An 18,481-nucleotide genomic window follows, 5' to 3' on the forward strand; every position below is an offset into this window, starting at 1 on the left:
GCCTATTTGGGAAAGTATTGCACCTGATGCCAATCAATGGTTGCTCCTTATGCTGACTTTTAGTATCAAAACCAGTAGAAAGACCCTATTCGCCCATTAGCTGATGCTTCTGGCACAAACCAGACATGGTTCCATTGTGGCATTGGCACTATCTCTCTGAGGCCTTGTGAAATCATTGTCGTCTTACTTTTCCTAGTACCGCATATCCAGGTGCTCACGTTTGCTAATAAATATTTGCTTCTGATACTCCTGATATCCCCCAGCACCTCCAGGTTCATAGTGGCCTCGGTTTACTGACCCCCCCCCCCCTCTCCCCACCCAGTCTCTTTTTCTGAGCTTTTAATACTGTGCTCCTCTCCATTGTCATGTTATGGGTTGTTACTGGTGATGTCCTGCCTGTTGCTCCTAAATCTGTACCCCCCTCCACCCAACCCAAATGTAATTTCTAGGGGTCGCTTAAGCTAAAAATGTACTGTTTATTTTCTTTATGAACAAGAATATATCCCTTGTATCTCCGCTACTGTTATCCCCTTAGCCCACAAAGAAGCACACTTTGAATTTTAAGGCTATACTGAAAGAGCTGATGGTTTAAACCAGCTTTCATTTTTGGGTCAAAGCTTACCAGTCAGCACAGCTATCTGGTTTGCTAATGACGACTTGGGGACATTCTGAAAGCTTCCCTGGGAATGCATTCTGCCTATTTCTTACCATGGGCTTTGTTGTAATTCACTTTTGCTTGCTTTCTATTTGCTGGCTTTATTTCTTTCAGGCTGTCCAGCTTGAGTTCGTCCCTCCTGTAGAGTATATACTATTTACTGTATTCTTCCACGAGTGCTCGCTTTTTTTAAATAGCCATTTAAATCTTACTCTTATCATGTCACATGTGCTATGCGTTCAAAGGCCAAGGTCAAATGTCAGGCTCTGTCTTCCGATGGAGCTTGGTGTTGACTTTTCTTTCTCTGACTTCAAAGTGAGAGGATTTATGTGACAATCTTGCTATGAATGAGAAGACTTTTTAAATGTCTGCAAATGAACTGTGCAGATATTTCAGAATATTCAAATTAAGTAAGCACAAATGAAGCACATTTTTTCTAATTATGAAGCGTGGTGGAAACTAAAATTTTAAAACAAATCAATACTCTAGATAATGACATTTCTCTACATTATCAGTTGTACACTGAATACTTTTATCAGTAAAGCTGTCTGTGCAAATGTATTGGTCATTTCCTTGAAAATGTGTTGTTTGTAATGGCCGTGCACTACCACCACATGCATACTCCACATTACACCACTCTACTCTATAATACTCTACACTACTCTATTCTACGATGCACCACTCTCCGACTTGCCGCTCAACTCTCCGATTTGCTGCTCCACTCTCCGACTTGCCGCTCCACTCTCCGATTTGCCGCTCCCCTCTCCGGCGTGCCGCTCCGCTACACTCTCCGGTGTGCCCCTCCACTCTGGCGCCCCATTCTCCGCCGCGCCGCTTCACTCTCCACCGCGCCGCTTCACTCTCCACCGCGCCGCTTCACTCTCCGCCGCGCCACTACACTCTCTGCCGCGCCACTACACTCTCCGCCGCGCCGCTTCACTCTCCGCCGTGCCACTTCACTCTCTGCCCCACCTCGCCACTCCATCATGCATTTACGGATTAACAGGCTGACAAAAGAAATGTTGCGAAATGAAACAGACTCGCTGAGAAACCAAGAGTGTCTCAGCCAGAAGGTCTGCTTCTGACAGCTCTGGAAACTTTTAAGGCAGCTCTAATCACTGAGCCTCCGGAGAGCACGGAACTTACACAGTAATTAACTGTGGAGTGCAGGAAGCATGAGTCATCCACCGAGCACTGCAAGGAAGCTGTAAACCGCAGCTAACAAAAAGAAACATTCGTAGTTCAATGCCAGGACAAATAGTAACAATACATTTCACCTAACTTGCAGGTTTTAATCAAATGTTAGAAATCCCTTCCTTTTCTACATTGACCGGTTAACCTCCCTTTTCTCTACCAATTCTATCCTAATTCCATCATGCAGTGGTAAATGTGAAGTCTTCTAACTGCAGTTTTATTTTTTACTTTTAAGGTCCCAAAGGCGAGACCAATTGGCTATGCCAATGCTTATTTTCTAAGGCTTTAATTCCCCCTAAAACAAACCAAAAATGCATGTTCTTAACCTTCTGATGAATGCAGCCTGTGAAGGGATGTGTTCATCAAAGGAGAGAATTGGTTTAGTGAAGCCACCGTCATCTACTCTTAACAGAGTATGTCCTTATCCTTTTTTGCAGAAATGTCTTTCTCGTCTGTGTTCTCAGTTTGGCCCTGTTCAATCTGTCGAACTTCAGGAAAAACCAGGTCCTCCTGAGACTCAGTCTGACCCAGAGTCCAAGTTTTTCATGCAGGAGCGGGTTCCGGTGAGTGATATACAAAAGATTTCTAGAATTTGTTGTTCTCTAAGATGTTCTTTAACAACTGACTTTTCATCTAATCCCAGGGGTTTAGGTTTGCATATGTAGTTTTCAGAAATCGTGCTGGTGTGCATGCCTTCAGGACTTCAGTTCAGCAGGAGCCTCTTGTGATGTCAAAGAGGGAACCGCTGCTTACAGGTGTTCAAAGTGAGTAGACCAAACCCCCCAGAGAGTGGTGCGACCTCTATGTACTGTTAACACAAATATAAGCGAGAGACGCCACTGTGCACATGAAAATCGACTTTACACTTATATCAGTACGATCCTCAGTGCTCTTGTACACGCATACCAGAGACCCCTTTCGATCGCCTCAAGCTGCCTGACCAATGTTCTTCTTAGCTGACCCTCCTTAATCTGTCGACCCAGGTCAATCGCCTCCAGCTGCCTGACCAATGTTCTTATTAGCCGACCCTCCCCAATCTCTCTCATTACTATCTCCGCCCCTTTTTTACCTGTATCCTTGCATTTAGTGTGTGGCCGTGGCAATAGACCCCACCATGTAATTGTACGCACTGTGTTGTCACTCACTCAACACTTAATGTAGCTGTACAATGCAGCGCACTCAATAGATCTCCCGAGAAGGGTCTGCACTATATAAATGCTTGCAGTTAATAAAATCACTTGATGTCCTTATATATGCACCCAGGCATGCAATTTCGTTGGTGCTCACATGAAGCCTGTTTAGTGCTCTTCGACGCACAAGCAAAGTTTTTTACTTTTTTTAGTCTGCCTCCTCTAGCCCCTCACTGCTCTAGGCGTGTACTATCTACTGAAGCCATTTTGTCTCTTTCTCTCCGTCCAGAGTGGATTACTGCCTACACCCAGTCCCTGACCGATCCCGCGGAGCTGCAGGCTGAGGTGGATTCCTTCATGCAAGAGTACGACCGCAAAATCTCTGAGGTGCGTGTATCTCCGTTAAATGGTGTAGTTTGGAGATTTCCGTGCTTGAGGTGAAATAGTATTGTATTGAGACTGAACCACCATCTTTGTGTTGTGAATTAGGCGCAGGGTGGTGATGTGAGCTTCTTTGTGGTAGGCTTTCTTTACATGGCACTAATTTGTATTCATTTTCTACTGTGGAGTTGCATGAATTGGAACCGTTCTCGTGTTCAAGACCTGTTCCCCAGCCTTCAGAATTATTTTTAGGGCTCCCGGTTGTCTGTTTTTACAGATAAATATAGACCGAAAACTATTTATTTTCCTGTCTGTATTTATTTTTTAATACAAAAAATACAGAACATAGGCCTTCTTTGGATTATTTTTTTCTATTGTCAATCATAAGTGCCAGGTCAGTAGGTGTACAGATTGAGCAGTAGGGGAGATAAAAAAAGACAATAGATTCCCTAATTAAGCTTAAATGAGTGCAGATCTACAGTTATTGGTGCTATTCTACAATGCATGTGTTTTCCGATAACACTATTGCACTGTAAACTGCTGAAACCTTTTGGGCATTAAATTGCGAGTATACATTTATCAGTTAAATAAATGTGGAAAAATACCCATTGCAGCTTCAGTTCTACAGAAAACACAAACTAAAAATGGATAAATAAAGAAAAAAATAGCAAAAAAGAAATATGGATAAATACAAAGTAAATGTAGAAAAAATAAATACCATAAAACCGGGAGCCCTAATTATTTTTAATCCAAGTAAATCTGTTTCACTGCGAGAATAGCTGTCCTTCCCTCAGTCTCCATTTCAAAGTTTGGCAAATAGTAGAGTGCATTTTTATTTAACCGAAAATTATTTTCATTATGATTTAGGGACTCTTATTTCATTCTGATACTGACGAGAAAGAATCTTCAGTAGATGCTGTCACTTTATTTCCGGAGTACCTTGCAGTAGAGATTAGAGCCATTTAAAAAACATACTCTGCGACTACCATTGTGAATTATCTTGTACAAAATAAGCACCTCAGTAAGCGGAAGACTGTCTTACAGACTATATGTAAAGTTAGGTGGATTTGTAGGTGAAATTAAACGCACTCAAGTTTATACCACGAATTGCGATTCAGATGACATTTCTTCTTTGAAATCACATGGAAGCCGGTTTGGGAGACATGCCTGTATTGTTTTCAGTCATGTGGAAAGTGTTTGTGACCAGTTTGTACATCAGCGATTTTGGCTTTCTGTTCTGATTTCGAGGTGGCATTAGTCGTGGAACAAACCTCACTTCCTCCTCCAAACAGGAAAGAAAGCAGTGTGCATCATGAACTTATTCACAGCCTAGCAGCACACGAAGGTATCTCTGAATGGCGCGTAGTCTCTGAATGGCGCATCGTCTCAGGTCTACAGCATAACATTTGGCCTTTGAGCTGCCATTCACTTGTATCTCCCAAAAAGTTAGCAACGAAACCCCGTGCTTGAATGGTACTGACTTGACGACTTTCAGTGTAAAATGGAAGGGGACCAAGGGAAAAGGTAACAGAATGTACAAGACAAAGGCAAACTGTCTTGCTTTAATACATGAACACCTGTAACAGGCATTCACAAATACTGTTTGCATTAGTTGCAAATACAAAAGCTGTTTATCACATTGAGCTCACTGTGTTGATTTTGCCAATACGAGGAAAAAAAGTTGTAACAATGATTGCTTTTTGAATAGACTTCGTGTAGGTGATAATGAATTTAAGGTGACGAGCAGTGTGATTGATTTACGGTTCCAGTGTAAAATGACCCTCTTGCAATCCAATAGAAGCCCTTTCTCGATACTGAATAATGCACCAAGTTGCCGATGGCATGAAGTGAGAGGATTGGGAACACGGCTTGCAAACAGTTGCGCTGTCAAGGCACACCTGCTAATGACGTTGGGCTGATTAAATATCTGTCGGAAAATATTGCTGCCATTTACAAAGTAAGAAAAATGTAATTGAACAAATAGTTACCTTTTTTTGAGACACCTAATAAAGACTATCGAGGGTGTGAAACTTTCTAAAATATATACTTATCCAAGGGATGGGATGCTTCAGAAATCTACCTGTCCTGTATAACATTTACTTGTCTCTTTTGGCGCAATGCAGTGAGGTGGCAAATTATTGAGGCAATTTTTTTTTTTGTAGAGTTTTATATAGCGCGAACTAGACCCGAACCGAATCAGGTATCAGAGCGCTTTACATAGCACCAGTTATGTTACATGAGGACATACTTTCATTTTTTAGGCACGGGGAGATTAAGTGATTTGCCCAGAATCACAGGAGGTTTTTGGCGTCGTTACCGAGACTCGAACCCAGATCCCCAGGTCCGAGGTCGAGCGCCTTAGCCGTTAGGCCAACCCCTCTCCCCATTTTCACATCGGAGCTCTGATAACAGCCTTTCTGATGGTGCCAGGGCATTATCATAGGGTTTGGATTCTAGCAAGACTCTGATTTTGCCACCTTTCTGACAATGTACCTAGAATGGCTACAGTTGGGCAGAAGGTTATAGTTCCAGGTTTGGAATGCCATGCGAGTCTGCGCACACCCACACACTTAAATGTTTAGGGTATTCACCAACCCCTCTGAAATCGATTCCTGCACTGGGAAAGGTTTGGAATGTACTCTTGATAAAAGGAGTAAAACGGTTTGGGGGGTTTAAAAAGAGTGACATGAAATTTAATTTGCAATCGTCTGCAGATTTTCAGATGAGCATATATACGAGCAAACGTGTTTGAGTATGCAGAATGGAAATGTTTGCTAGGTGCACAGGTTCCAAGCCTACATCTGAAACCCATTGTTTTCATGTTACCACAATGGTTTTACACGTATTCACCATTAGTATTTCTTTAAAATATTATCATGCACCAAACATGTTTTACTAAATGATACCTCAGAGAAATAAAAATTAAAGTGGCACAATAGTTTAACAAACTTTGTTTTCAAGTTGCAAGTGTTTTCTTGTACACTTTATTTTGAAAGCAAGCAGTCAATCTTGCGTTTCAGGCTCTGGATCTATTTCATATGATAAGGGAGCATTCTAAATGGCGTCAACTTGTTAAATTGTGCAAACGTGTGCGTGTCTTTATACTAAAACCACTGCCTCGTGCAAACTGAGTACGCTGCATTTCCTTACAGGCACAGGGTCAGACTGATTTGTATGTGGCCATGTCTGAACTGGGGTGGCAGAGTGGGATAAAGAACGGTGATGGATTAAACCCAGATCTGTTGACTGGGTGTGAGTGTTTGATTGGTTCAGATGCTCCGTCCATCATCACCCCCTTTTGTTCCACTTTGTTCGCCATAACTGTGGCAGGGTATGCTCAGACGCGAGTCCCTTGCTCACTTTGCCACTGGATTCAAGCAAGCCGGGCTGAAGACGGCTGAAATGCCAGAAACCGGTCCTCGGAAGCTTGTTTCCGGTCCAGGGAAGGCATGGCTTGGCAGTTCGGGCTGGACTGTTCCCATGAGGCACATGGTCAGACTGATTTGTATATGGCCATGTCTGAACTGGGGTGGCAGAGTGGGATAAAGAACGGTGATGGATTAAACCCAGATCTGTTGACTGGGTGTGAGTGTTTGATTGGTTCAGATGCTCCGTCCATCACCACCCCCTTTTGTACCACTTTGTTCGCCATAAGTTGGCAGGGTATGCTCAGACGTGAGTCCCTTGCTCACTTTGCCACTGGATTCAAGCAAGCCGGGCTGAAGACGGCTGAAATGCCAGAAACCGGTCCTCGGAAGCTTGTTTCCGGTCCAGGGAAGGCATGGCTTGGCAGTTCGGGCTGGACTGTTCCCATGAGGCACAGGGTCAGACTGATTTGCATATGGCCATGTCTGAACTGGGGTGGCAGAGTGGGCTAAAGAACGGTGATGGATTAAACCCAGATCTGTTGACTGGGTGTGAGTGTTTGATTGGTTCAGATGCTCCGTCCATCACCACCCCCTTTTGTACCGCATTTCCTTACAGAGCATACCCTGATAATAAAGGTTTTTTTATTAATGAAATATATATGAACAACTCATATATATGAAGATAAATCATGCCTTAGTGGTTGACGATCCTCTTTCACAGAACCATTCTGTGGTACAGTATACTGGTAGCCAAAGGAGTTGTGCTAAATGGCCTTGAGCCTACTTGTTCAGTGGACACAATAAACATGGAAACTTGTTATCCTTGACACCAAACAATATGTCCTGGACGTTCTGCGATTGTAATTCCATTCTGCTAATTATTAAGGGGAGCCGTTGTACTATAGAAAATATAGTGTACATGTGTTGGCTTAGAAGGGCTACATTAGTGAAATTACATGAAAAATAGAATACATTGAAAGTTAAAAGAAAGGAAAAAAGAGAAATTCATTAAATATATTGTTGGATTCATAAAACAGGGGATACCTTCCAAATTATTACGCAATAGAATATCTTTGAAAACTGTGCAATCCTTAGTTAGTGAAGGAGAGACCCTCCTTTGACAGTTAATGAACTGAGATTCATGGATATGAAGGAGGTGCTTTTCCTTTGAACTGAATTGCCTCTGTGGGCGTGAGTGAATTTATTATGTTGTTTATTTTTGGGGTTGGTGAGAGCTCTAGAATTGATTGAAGGCGAGTCAGAAGTCCTCAGTAGCAGTGTACATTTCTTACAATTCCTACCAACTAACTTTAAACCAGCTGAAGATGAAATACTCAAGAAAAGTTGTCCTCACCACTAGTGCGATGCACATTTTTTAAGATCTTAAACAGTAGTTTTGAGGGAATAGGGTGATGGTAATGTAAATCATTAAATTAGGAAATTGGGGCTGAAGGTAAAGAGAATGCCCTGGCTACAGGACATGGGTAGATCAGTCGTATATGCGAGCTGGAGAGGGTGTCACAAGCTTGGTTCCCCCTACATTTGAGCTGCTGTCTTCCAACAGGTTCTGCTACAAGTGGAAATTAGCAACTTCTGTCCCTTTTCATAATCCGTTCAAGGCAATGTCTTTTTCGCGCAATGTCAATAAAGTGTAATAGAAGCGGTTTTTTTTGCTGTAGGGTACCAAAAATGACAGAAGACACAAGACTGAGCTCATTTTTATGGTTAACCGTGTCATGCAGTGCTGGGGGCGTGGGGTGTGGGGAGAATGTGGTGGAGGTGTGGATTGGAGGGGCAGCAAGTCCTGGGCTGGCATGCAGGATGTCAGGTATGTGGAAGTATCTGAGGAGTGGGCCCTGGATCATGAGCTTAGCTTTCCCATTCGAAGGGTATAGAGTCTACTGTGGGCAGTGTGTAAGCTCCGCAGTTTACAGTACAGATGTTGTCCAGGGACCTTGGCAAGCAGTTAATTGACTCACCTGGTGGATTTTGAGAATTTCAAATATGTAATACTTATTTGGGTTTTGTTTACCCCAGTGAATTAAGAACAAAACAAGTAAGTACACGAGAAGTCTATTTTTCACAGCTGTAATGGTCTGTTTCGTTGTGTTTTTAATTAACCACGTTTTTGTCATTACAAAATATATAAGGGGTTTTACTATTAATGATAATGATGATTGATAATGATAATTACGCACTTGTATAGCGCACGACTACCCGGAGGCATCTCGGCATTTGTACGAATACCGCTGAGGAACCCTTCCTGGCCTTTCCCTGTGAGGTGCCCACTCCTGGGCACCACCCTAGGTGAAGCCAGGCATCCTAGTGTTGTTAGGGCTGGTGTGGAGATTAAGCAAGCTATTGCCCAGAGTTGCAGAGTGGGACTCATGATTAGAATAGGCACCAAGGCGAGAATTATCAGGTCCGAGCAAATTGAACCCAAGACCCGCCGAGGCGGGAATTGAACCCTGGTCCCGGGCCAGACTTCTGCATCAGGGTCTGCCGCTCTAACCATTGAGGCACACTTCTCCTAGTATAGAGGCACCAAATAATCCCTAAAAAAATAATCATTTAGCGTAACTGTGTATGTATTAACAGTACAATTACCAATAGATTAATAGAAAAACAATTTTTTGAAAATTAATTCTGCAGCAGCTTCAGGGAAAATGCCATTACCCAATATCTCTGATCACACTTAAAATATAATTGTCCAATATTTCCAATTAAACTCGTACGTATAGTCTTTCCATATTTCTGGTCGCCCTTTTCCCAGTGCTGCAAAAACCGGTTAAATATTTGGGAAACAAACATTCCATTTGATATTTAAGTACGCGAAAAATATATTTGTTAAACAATTGCCTGGCATGGTGCAGTCATGGTCAGCTTAGTGGGTTAATGTATATGCTGCTGAAATCTTTGTGAGCTGTAGGTCACACAGTAGCAGAAGCCTATTGTGATTACTTGTTTGTGTGGGTTCAGAAATCGCATGTCTGAGTGCTGGGTGAGCAGTATGTGAGTGTTCGGTGTATACCAAAATATGGGTGTGTGTGGAAGATGTGTGAGCACAGGGTGAGAGGTATGTGAGCAGTGTGAGTGCAAACGGAGATATATGTGAGTACAGGGTGAGCAGTGTGCAGATGGGTGCTATTTATGTGAGTTGTGCATGAGTGAAAGGTGAGCGATGTTGGGGCAGCATGAGTGGTATGTGAGTTGGAGAATGAGCAGGATTAGGGAGAGTGCAGTGTGAGCGGTTCGTGAATGCTGGGTGAGGAGTGTAAGAATAGTGTGCTTGTGTCCAGGGTGAAGGATGCCCATGTGCAAGGAGACTGTACACGGTGAGCAGTGTGTATGTGAATGGGAAGATGCATGTGAGTGCAGTTTGAGCAGTCAGTGCTAGTGGTGTGTGAGGTGATAGAGATATGTGAGGAGTTAGGTGCAGAGTGATAGGTGTGTGTGCTGGATAACCGGTGTGTTAGTGCTGTGTGAACGGTGTCTGAGAATAGGGTAAGTGGTGTCCATGCAGGGTGCATGTGCTGAGTGAGCAGTGCATGAGTTGTATGGTGAGCACATGGTGAGGGGTTTTGGAAGGTGTAAAGTGAGTGCTGTATAAGCAGTAAGTAGTAGTGGTGTGAGTGCAAGCTGAGAGGTATGCAAGCAGTGTGACTGCAAGGTAAATGGTGTGTGAGCACAGGGTTAGTGGTGTGCGATGGAAGGTGCGAGGTGGGTGCAGTGTGTAAGTAGGTGAGCAATGTCAGTAGCATGAGCAGTTCTGTTTGTGTGCGTGGAGAATGAGATGTAGGAGCGTGCAGGGTGAGTGAAAGATCAGCAGTTAGGATGAGGTTTGTGTTAGTGGTATGTGACCGCAAAGAGCGATGTAGGTGAGCGGTGTCTGAGTGCAGGTGGGTGGGTGAGTGATGTGCGACTACAGGGTAAGTGCAGCTTCTGTGTTTGTTGAGAGGCGTATGAGTGCAGGCTGCACAGTTTGAGACTGCAAGGTGAGAGGTCTGACCATGTGGATCCAGAGTGAGCAGCATGCTATAGAGAGTTCTGAGTGTAGCACATTGAAGCCAGACCTATTGGCATTTCCATTGCTTGTTATGTATGGCTATTCCTTATGTGATCAACAGAAAAAGAGCTTTTAGAAGTACTACTGAGTGTGGGAATTAAACTCCGCCCACATGTTGGTTCAGTACAGTACAGAATTTGATTTGGCCAATGTTGTGTGCTTCCTCTGAAAGAGTGCTGGTGTTGCACTTTTTGCTTGTGGGAAGGTTTATACTGTCAGGAAGTCTGACGGTTTGAGGAACACGCAAACTTGCTTGAAGAAACTGGTTAATGGACACATGAATTAGGTCTGCTCCTTCATCTACACCGTTTAGTGAATACCTTTTAGTATCAAACGGAATAAGACTTTGACGATTTCGTGAATGCATCTAGTTTCTATGTTTAAATTTGTTTTATTAGTTTCAGGCAAAGCAAACAGCGTAGAAAGTACAAAGCCATATCGCAGAGACAAATAAAAATAGCCAACTTGTAGGAGGAACCTCATCATAGGACCCAGCAAGTATCTTGTATAGTGCGGAGGATCTCGTGGTCGCCCTCTTTTTGTGACAGTCCCATGAATTGCGGAATCATCCGGTAACTTTCTGCGCATCTTAGCTAGCAAACACATGAAAAGGCAAGAAAAAGACCACCCCTCCCACCCAATACCCAGAACTCCCCCCCTACCCCCCCCCCCCCCCCACCCCAACCAGTGTGCCAATCCGTGCGAGTAAGGGCTGTGTTAGATAAGGCGATTCACAGTAGCTTCGTCTCGGGCTGCGCGTTTTCATTTTGTGATTCTGTCAGGCGCAGTAAGCGGAGGTATCTAGGGCAAGTGATTTCATTGAACTCCTGGGACAGAAGTGTGAGCAGCGGCTTCCAGATCGTGTGAAATGTAGCAGTAGTGTGTGTAGGTGTAGCCTGGATACGCTCCATCCCCAGTGTAAACCAAAGTCTGTGCAGCCAACCCGTATGTGTTGGTGATGTGCTGGACCCCCAAAGAGAGAGTATGTGCTGAGTGGCTGCTTGCATCGCGATGCCCATTTGTCTCCCCTATTGGATTTCAGAGGGAAAGTGAGTGCGTTCGGGAGGCCCAGAACGGTATAGGCTGGAAACCGTGGGATTTCAGTGTCCAAGGAGCTATCTATGTCGTTGAGGACCGTGGTCCAGTACTCCTTAACTGCCGTGCAGTCCCATAGGAGATGTGTTAGTGTGCCTATTTCCCCACATCCCCTCCAGCATGACGCGCTCTGAGATGGGTTGCCCCTGTTAAGCCTCGCCGGGGTTAGATACCAATATGTGGCGACTTTCACCGCCGATTCCCTGCCGGCTGCATTCTTCGCTGTGTGGTTGGCCCTGTAGTAAATCGATTTCCATTCTTGGGCCGTTAAGGTTCTCCCCAGCTCCTGTTCCCAACGTCGCTGCCCTGCAGTGTGGTGTGTCTCGAGGGCAGGAGTAAGTTTGTAGAGGTCAGTAATAAGGCCTCGGTCCGAGTCTTTTGTTGCCAGACATTTCTCAAATGCGGTCAGGTGTCTACGGACAAGTGGATTAATTGTGGGTTGCAGAAGCCAGTATCGGAACTGAAAGTATTGAAAGAGCTGTGGCGATGGGATGTCATATCCTTGGGATAAGTCGACGAGCGGAAGAAAGCCCCCTAGGTCAAAGAGGTGTCCTGCAGACCTGCAGCTGGTCCCACGCCATTGCGGAAAGGCCCGGGGATCACATGCCCGGGGGGGAACTCGGAATTATCTAACAGAGGTGTGAGAGGTGAGGGGAAAGTCGTAAGTTGGTGTCTGGTAGCTACCGAGTCCCAGACCTTGAGGACTGTGCGTGTAATAGGTGAGTTCTGAAGGTAGCGTGGTCTTTGCGGACGGCGGAGGAAGGGCACCTTCCACAGAGACGTCTGAGCCATGGCTCTGTCTTGGAAGAGCCATCTCTTCTCAGATTCGGGCCTAAACCATTCCACAAGGAAGTGCAGCTGTGCTGCTTGAAAATATCGTTGCAGATTGGGAATTCCCAGTCCCCCCTCGTCTACCCCCCCGGTATGCCAGTATTTTATGCATGCGTGGCCTCTTCCCTCCTCAAATAAAGTGCTGAAGTGTCGATTGTAGCTGTGTAATTGTCCCGGCCTGCGGAGGCACAGGGATTGTTTGAAAGATGTAGAGAATCATGGGAAGTGCTGACATTTTCTCCGCTGCAACCCGTCCTAGTAGAGAGAGTGGCTGCTTCGTCCACCGCTCTAGATCCTTGCGGATCTGTGTCGTAAGGGTAGCGTAGTTTAAGGCTACTGTCCGCTCTGTAGAGGATGTGAGGGTGATGCCGAGGTACGGGAGTTGCGACTGGGTCGCTAGTCCCCAAGCGGAGGTGGGCGGCTCTCGGCTAGTTTGAGCGTTCCGGCCCAACGGCAAAATCTGCGATTTCCCTCTATTCCCTCGAAAGCCCGAGGCGGACACGTGCTTGGGGTTTGTGATAGCAACTCGCAACCCAGGCTTGAAAGCGATCTCCCACTCTAAAATGCGCCAGGACCCTCTTTCAAAAGCTCAAATCAAACCGATCGAACGCCTTTTCAGCGTCGATGGCCAGGAGGACCGAGTTGCATTGTTGAAATCGGGCCTTATCAATTAAGTGAAGAAAGCGCTTAGCGTTATCGCTGCATTGTCTGCCCGGGATGAAGCCAGATTGATCCGGCTCTATAATACCAGGGAGGCATGGTCCGAGCCGCGAAGCCAGCACTCCCGTAAAGAGCTTAAGGACAAGGTTAAGCAGAGAGATTGGTCAGAAGGCGGAACATTGCGTGGCATCCTTACCTGGCTTAGGCAAAACTATGACGTCTGCCTCTAGCATGTCGGGCGGGATGGAGCCGGGGCCTTGAAATGAATTAAAAAGCTTTGTAAGCAGCGGAGCGAGCGGTGGACAAAAAGTTTTATAAAAACTGGCGGAAAAGCCGTCGGGGCCTGGCGACTTTAAGGATTTGAGACGGGAGATGGCACTGATCACCTCTTCGATTCGAATAGGTGCGTCGAGGGCGCTGGCGCTAGTGGAATTTAGGGCAGTGGTAGCCGCGCCTCCGAGATAGATCTCTTTGTCAGCCTCTGAGATGGACTCTACCGCGTAAAGTGAAGCATAGTAGTCTCTAAAAGCCCTCGCTATCTGCGCCTCGTCTCGAATTTCGTCCCCGTTCTCGTTGCGCCGGAGCGTGATTTTTGAACGCTGGACCTTGGCTCGTAACGCGCTCGCGAGAAGGCGCCCTGTTCTATTCCCCCTTACATAATAGGTGTGGCGCAGGCAGAGGGCCGAGTACTCGGCCCGGTCCACGTCTAGACTCGCCAGTTGAGCCTTGGCCACTTTGAGTTGTTTCCAGACTCTAGGTGCGCCTGTTCGGCTCTGAACCCGTTCTAATTCAACTACCTTAGCGGTAAGGTCTTCTCGCTTAGCATTGCGATCTTTGGCATCCGCCGCCTCCGCGGCAATCAGCTCGCCCTGCACTACCGCTTTGAGCGCCCCCATGCGGCTGTCAAGGGCGTTTCAGGGTGGTCATTAACTGCTAGGTAGTCAGTGATGCATTTGCGAAGCTGTTGGACTACATCCTCTCGTTGCAAGAGGGGTTCCCGCAGCTGCCACCTACCAGAGGGTCTCTTGGTGGCCGGGACTCTAATCAGAAGTTCCACGGCCTCATGGTCTGAGATAGCCGCCGGGGTGATATCCACATCTGCCACTCGAGCCGCTAGCTCTGAGGAGTCAATGAAGTGACTTAATCTGGCATAAGTGTGGTGTAAATGCGAGTAGAAGGTGTATTGCGATGCCCCCGGATGTTTAGCCCTCCACAAGTCCTCCAACCCCCTTTGCTTCAGCCAATCTTTGCCTGTCTCCGAAAGTACCCCTGTGCAACCGTAACGGTGGCCGGACCTGTCCTTGTCTTTGTCCATCACTATGTTTAGGTCCCCTTCCAGGAGTAGTAAGGGGTCTGGGGATCGCAAAGCCTCAGAGAGGGCGGTCCATAGAAATGGTTCCTGCCCGGTATTTGGTGTGTATAGGGATCCCACCGTCAACTGCACAGAGCCTACCGTAAAGCTGTGGGCTAAGAGTCTACCCTTAATCTCACCTACTTTGTCTCCGACGCGTCCTGGGAAATGCCTGGCAACAAAGATTGCGGCACCTGCCTTTTTATCGTGAGTGGAGGAGAAGAACTGCTGTGGAAAGGCTCGGGACCTCAGCCTGTGCCAATCTTTAGAAAGCAAATGGGTTTCCTGAAGTAGTCATATTGCCGCCCCTGAGTGTTCTAGGTAGGATAGTACTGCACGTCTCTTGATGGGATTATTGAGGCCTTTCACGTTCAGTGTTAGGATTTTGACCGCATCAGTGGCCATGGTCTCGGCCGTGAGTGGTGTGCGCCATCGTCGCCCTATTTCGCTGCCATGCACCCTGCGACTTAACCTCTGTCCCCTTTGGCACACTGGTTCCCACCCCCCCTCCCGTCGACCCCGACGCTCACCCCCCGATCCCCCACCACCCTGACCCCAACAGAGAACTCCCCCAAATGCCAACCTCCCACCTTCCCCCTGAGCCCCAACACCCGCAGCCTGCCCCCCCCCAATCCCCTCCCCCATCCCCAACCAGGAACTCCCAAGTATATGCCATAGTCCCAGGCCTATCAATACACAGTTCAGGCCTGTGGTAACGTTACGTGGAGGAGCGTGTGGCAATGGCGACCTCGTTGTCCCCCCGCCCCCTCCTTTCCCTCCCAGAACCGCTTGGTCTTAGTGCAAAAGGAAACCCCCTTGTGGTCGCTGCATTAGTCCAATGCCGCTGTGTCCTTGGACACCTCCTGGATGGCCGATGCCTGTTCCTGTGCCATCGTTGCCGTGTCTGGTTTGAGAGATGCTTTGGGCGAGAGTCTGTTACCCACTCGCTGCCATCCATCTCGCGAGGTTCGCGGTGATCGCTCCTGCGAGGGCCGTGAAGTTGAGTCTTCCTTCTTTGAGTCCTCGTCTAGGTCAATGCCCTGTAGGGCGCATGTGTCCCGTAGAGATCTGAGCTGCTGCAGGGCTCCGTTGCATTTGAAGATGAGCTTAAAAGGGTGACCCCAGGAATAAGGAATCCCTTTGTTGCGCAAGAACGTGGTGGCTATTCTGAAGGCTTTCCTCTTTTGCAGGGTGATGGCCGAGAGGTCCTGGTACAGCGCCACTGGGTTGCCCTGGTATTGGATGGGTTGTTTCTGGCGTGCCTCTTGTAGGATTCGTTCTTTCAAGGGAAAGTCAGGTAGAAAAGCTAGGATATCAGGAGGAGGAGCCGGTGCCCGCCACGCCAGGCCTACCCTGTGCGCCCTGTCGATGCGGATTTCAAAGTCATCCGTTTCCCCTAAGATCTCCCGAAATAGTCCCTGCAAAAAGTGGGCGACACTGTTCCCCTCTGCTTTGGATGGGACGCCGCGGACCCTTATGTTGTTTCTTCGAGAGCGGTTCTAGAGGTCCTCCGCGTGCGCTTGAAGATCGACTTGTTGCTCACGGAGGCGGATGACTTCTTGTTACAATTGTTCTACCTCCTCGTTCCTAGTCTGGTCTGCTTCCTCCACCGCAGCCACTCGATCCCCCAAGCCATCCACATCTCGGCGTAGTTCACGGTACTCCCCAGCCATGTCCTGCTTCAGTGTCTGGAATCCTCACGCAAGGAGTTAAATAGTGTCTAAAAACGATTTAGTGATGGGGGCCCCTCCGTCCTCCTGCCCCGTGTTGTCCTTCGCCGCTGCTGGGGACTGCGGACTCTTCCCTCCCTTAGGGGCACTCTTTGCCAGCATGTCCGTGATGGTGCGTCCGCCCCTGCGTACCCCTGTCGCCATGATGCGCCAAGCACTTTATCCCTGGAAGGCCCGATCGCTGGAAGGGGGGGGCCGACATCTATTCTTATGAGTGCGTGCTCTCTGGACGCCCGCGCGACTTGGGCCGAGGTCTGGGCCCGCAAACCGACCTACGCGCCGCTCTGGTCAGGCGTGCCTTCTATCGATGCGCCCCGGGTCTTGTGGAGGGCAAGCGCCGCGGACGTCCACTGCAAGCCCCACTCTCGGCTACGCAGCACAAGCTGCATCGCCCCCTCACATAGTCCGCCTGGGCCACGTCCAGCGCAGGCTCCAGAACGGCCCACCTGGCCCAGTCACCACACTGATGGAATGCTATGGGCTCTGGGCAGTGCCGCCGGCTCCTCCACTGCAGTCCTGTCCCCCTGGGCAGCAGCCCCCCCTCGCCGGGTACTCACTCAAAGTCAGTGGCTCTGCTCACCCGGCAATGCCCCGATGAGTCCAGTCCGGTTACAGTACTGTAGGCGGATTTGTCCTGGTAGGCCCCAAAGCCTGGAGCTCGATTTTCACGCTGTCCCACCAGCGCCAGCCAGTTCTCCCGCAGCTCATCTCGCGGGAGCACGCTGCAGTCTCTTGTCTCTCGGCCAGCCCCTGCCAACTGCTGGTAGAGCGGGCAACTCTTGGCACCCCACCACACCTGCCCCCGCGCTTCTGAGTGTAGCTCCGGCAGGCCGGGCCGGCGAGCCTCCTCCAGGAGTAGGCCCCGAGTCCTGGGGCTCGAGTTTCGCTCCTCCTGAGGCGGTGCCGCCGCCGCCTTCGGCTGCGCGCCCCGCAGCTCACCTCTCTCACCAGGCGTTGCGGTCGCAGGCTTCCCCTCCGGTGTGCGCCCGCACGACCGGCGTCCTCTGCTATGCCCCTTCAGCTGGGATATGTCGCGGATCACTCCGTGATCCTGGCCGCCATTACACTGCGGCGCCATGCGAGATCCAACAACGCAAAAAGAAGGGGCAGCCTTGCTTTCTCCCCCTGCCCAAAAGGACGGACACCAGATGCCCCCGCACTGCTGGGCACGGATAACTCCTGCTTGGGGGTTTGGGAGCTAATGAAGGGTCAAAACGGGGATTCGGGTCGGGAGCCTCACGGACCCTCGTCTGCTTCGGCCGCCATCTTAGCCATGCCCCCGCATCTAGTTTCTAAAGAACGACTGAGTAGAAGGCACAAAGAGGACCTTTTGGATTTGTACCAGGAATATGGCGTGTTCCATAATGAACATCTCTTATTAGACACTATTTAGAGTGCCCTGAAGAAGCCATTGTTGTTTGGCGAAACACGTAGGCTGCGCCTATATGTCTAACAAAGAAGAATATGAATAAAGCATGTTCCTGCTTACACTAGAAGCTGTGGAATTGCAATTTTAGAAACTCCAATTTCTTAATGTTTGTGACTCTATTGCTCCCATTGTGTACGTTTGTAATGTTATGACTGTATTCCTCATGGCTGGCCTATGGAAAAGTTTACCCTGAGTACAGTAGTTCTAAGTTGATTATGGTGAGAAGCCAGTGATAAAGGTTAAAAGCTTAACTGGTACACTGGATAGGTTATGTCCGAAGATGTGAGTATATTACGGAGATATGACAAAGGCAGTAGGCTTGGCTTGTTCATTGTGAAGAGCATTTGTTAAAGCCAGTAGGCCTTTAACAGTGGATTATTGTCACACTGGTTGCTGGCTGTAGACTGGTATTTTTTACATGTAATCTCACAGTAGGTAAGGTCTTTGATGGTCACCCAGTCTGACAAACCCCGAGGGTAGAAGTTGTTTACTGTGATGATTCTTGTTGAGCCCCTTTGAAAGTGTTTTGCCAACTGCAATTTTGTATATGTTTGTAATTTTATTATGCTAAGCATGATGGTTGCTAGTTTA

General features: G+C 47.8%; 1 protein-coding gene across 1 annotated transcript in view; it reads left to right on the forward strand.

Moving 5' to 3' along the window:
• RRP7A (ribosomal RNA processing 7 homolog A) overlaps positions 1–18,481 on the forward strand; it is a 57,767-nt gene that overhangs the window by 10,876 nt on the left and 28,410 nt on the right. The window contains exons 3-5 of the mRNA XM_078640368.1: positions 2,287–2,412; positions 2,493–2,613; positions 3,269–3,366. Coding sequence (XP_078496494.1) covers positions 2,287–2,412; positions 2,493–2,613; positions 3,269–3,366 — 345 coding nt within the window. The remainder of the gene's footprint in view (positions 1–2,286; positions 2,413–2,492; positions 2,614–3,268; positions 3,367–18,481) is intronic.

The sequence above is a fragment of the Lissotriton helveticus genome, chromosome 1_1 (assembly GCF_964261635.1).
Source record: "Lissotriton helveticus chromosome 1_1, aLisHel1.1, whole genome shotgun sequence".
NCBI lineage: Eukaryota > Metazoa > Chordata > Amphibia > Caudata > Salamandridae > Lissotriton > Lissotriton helveticus.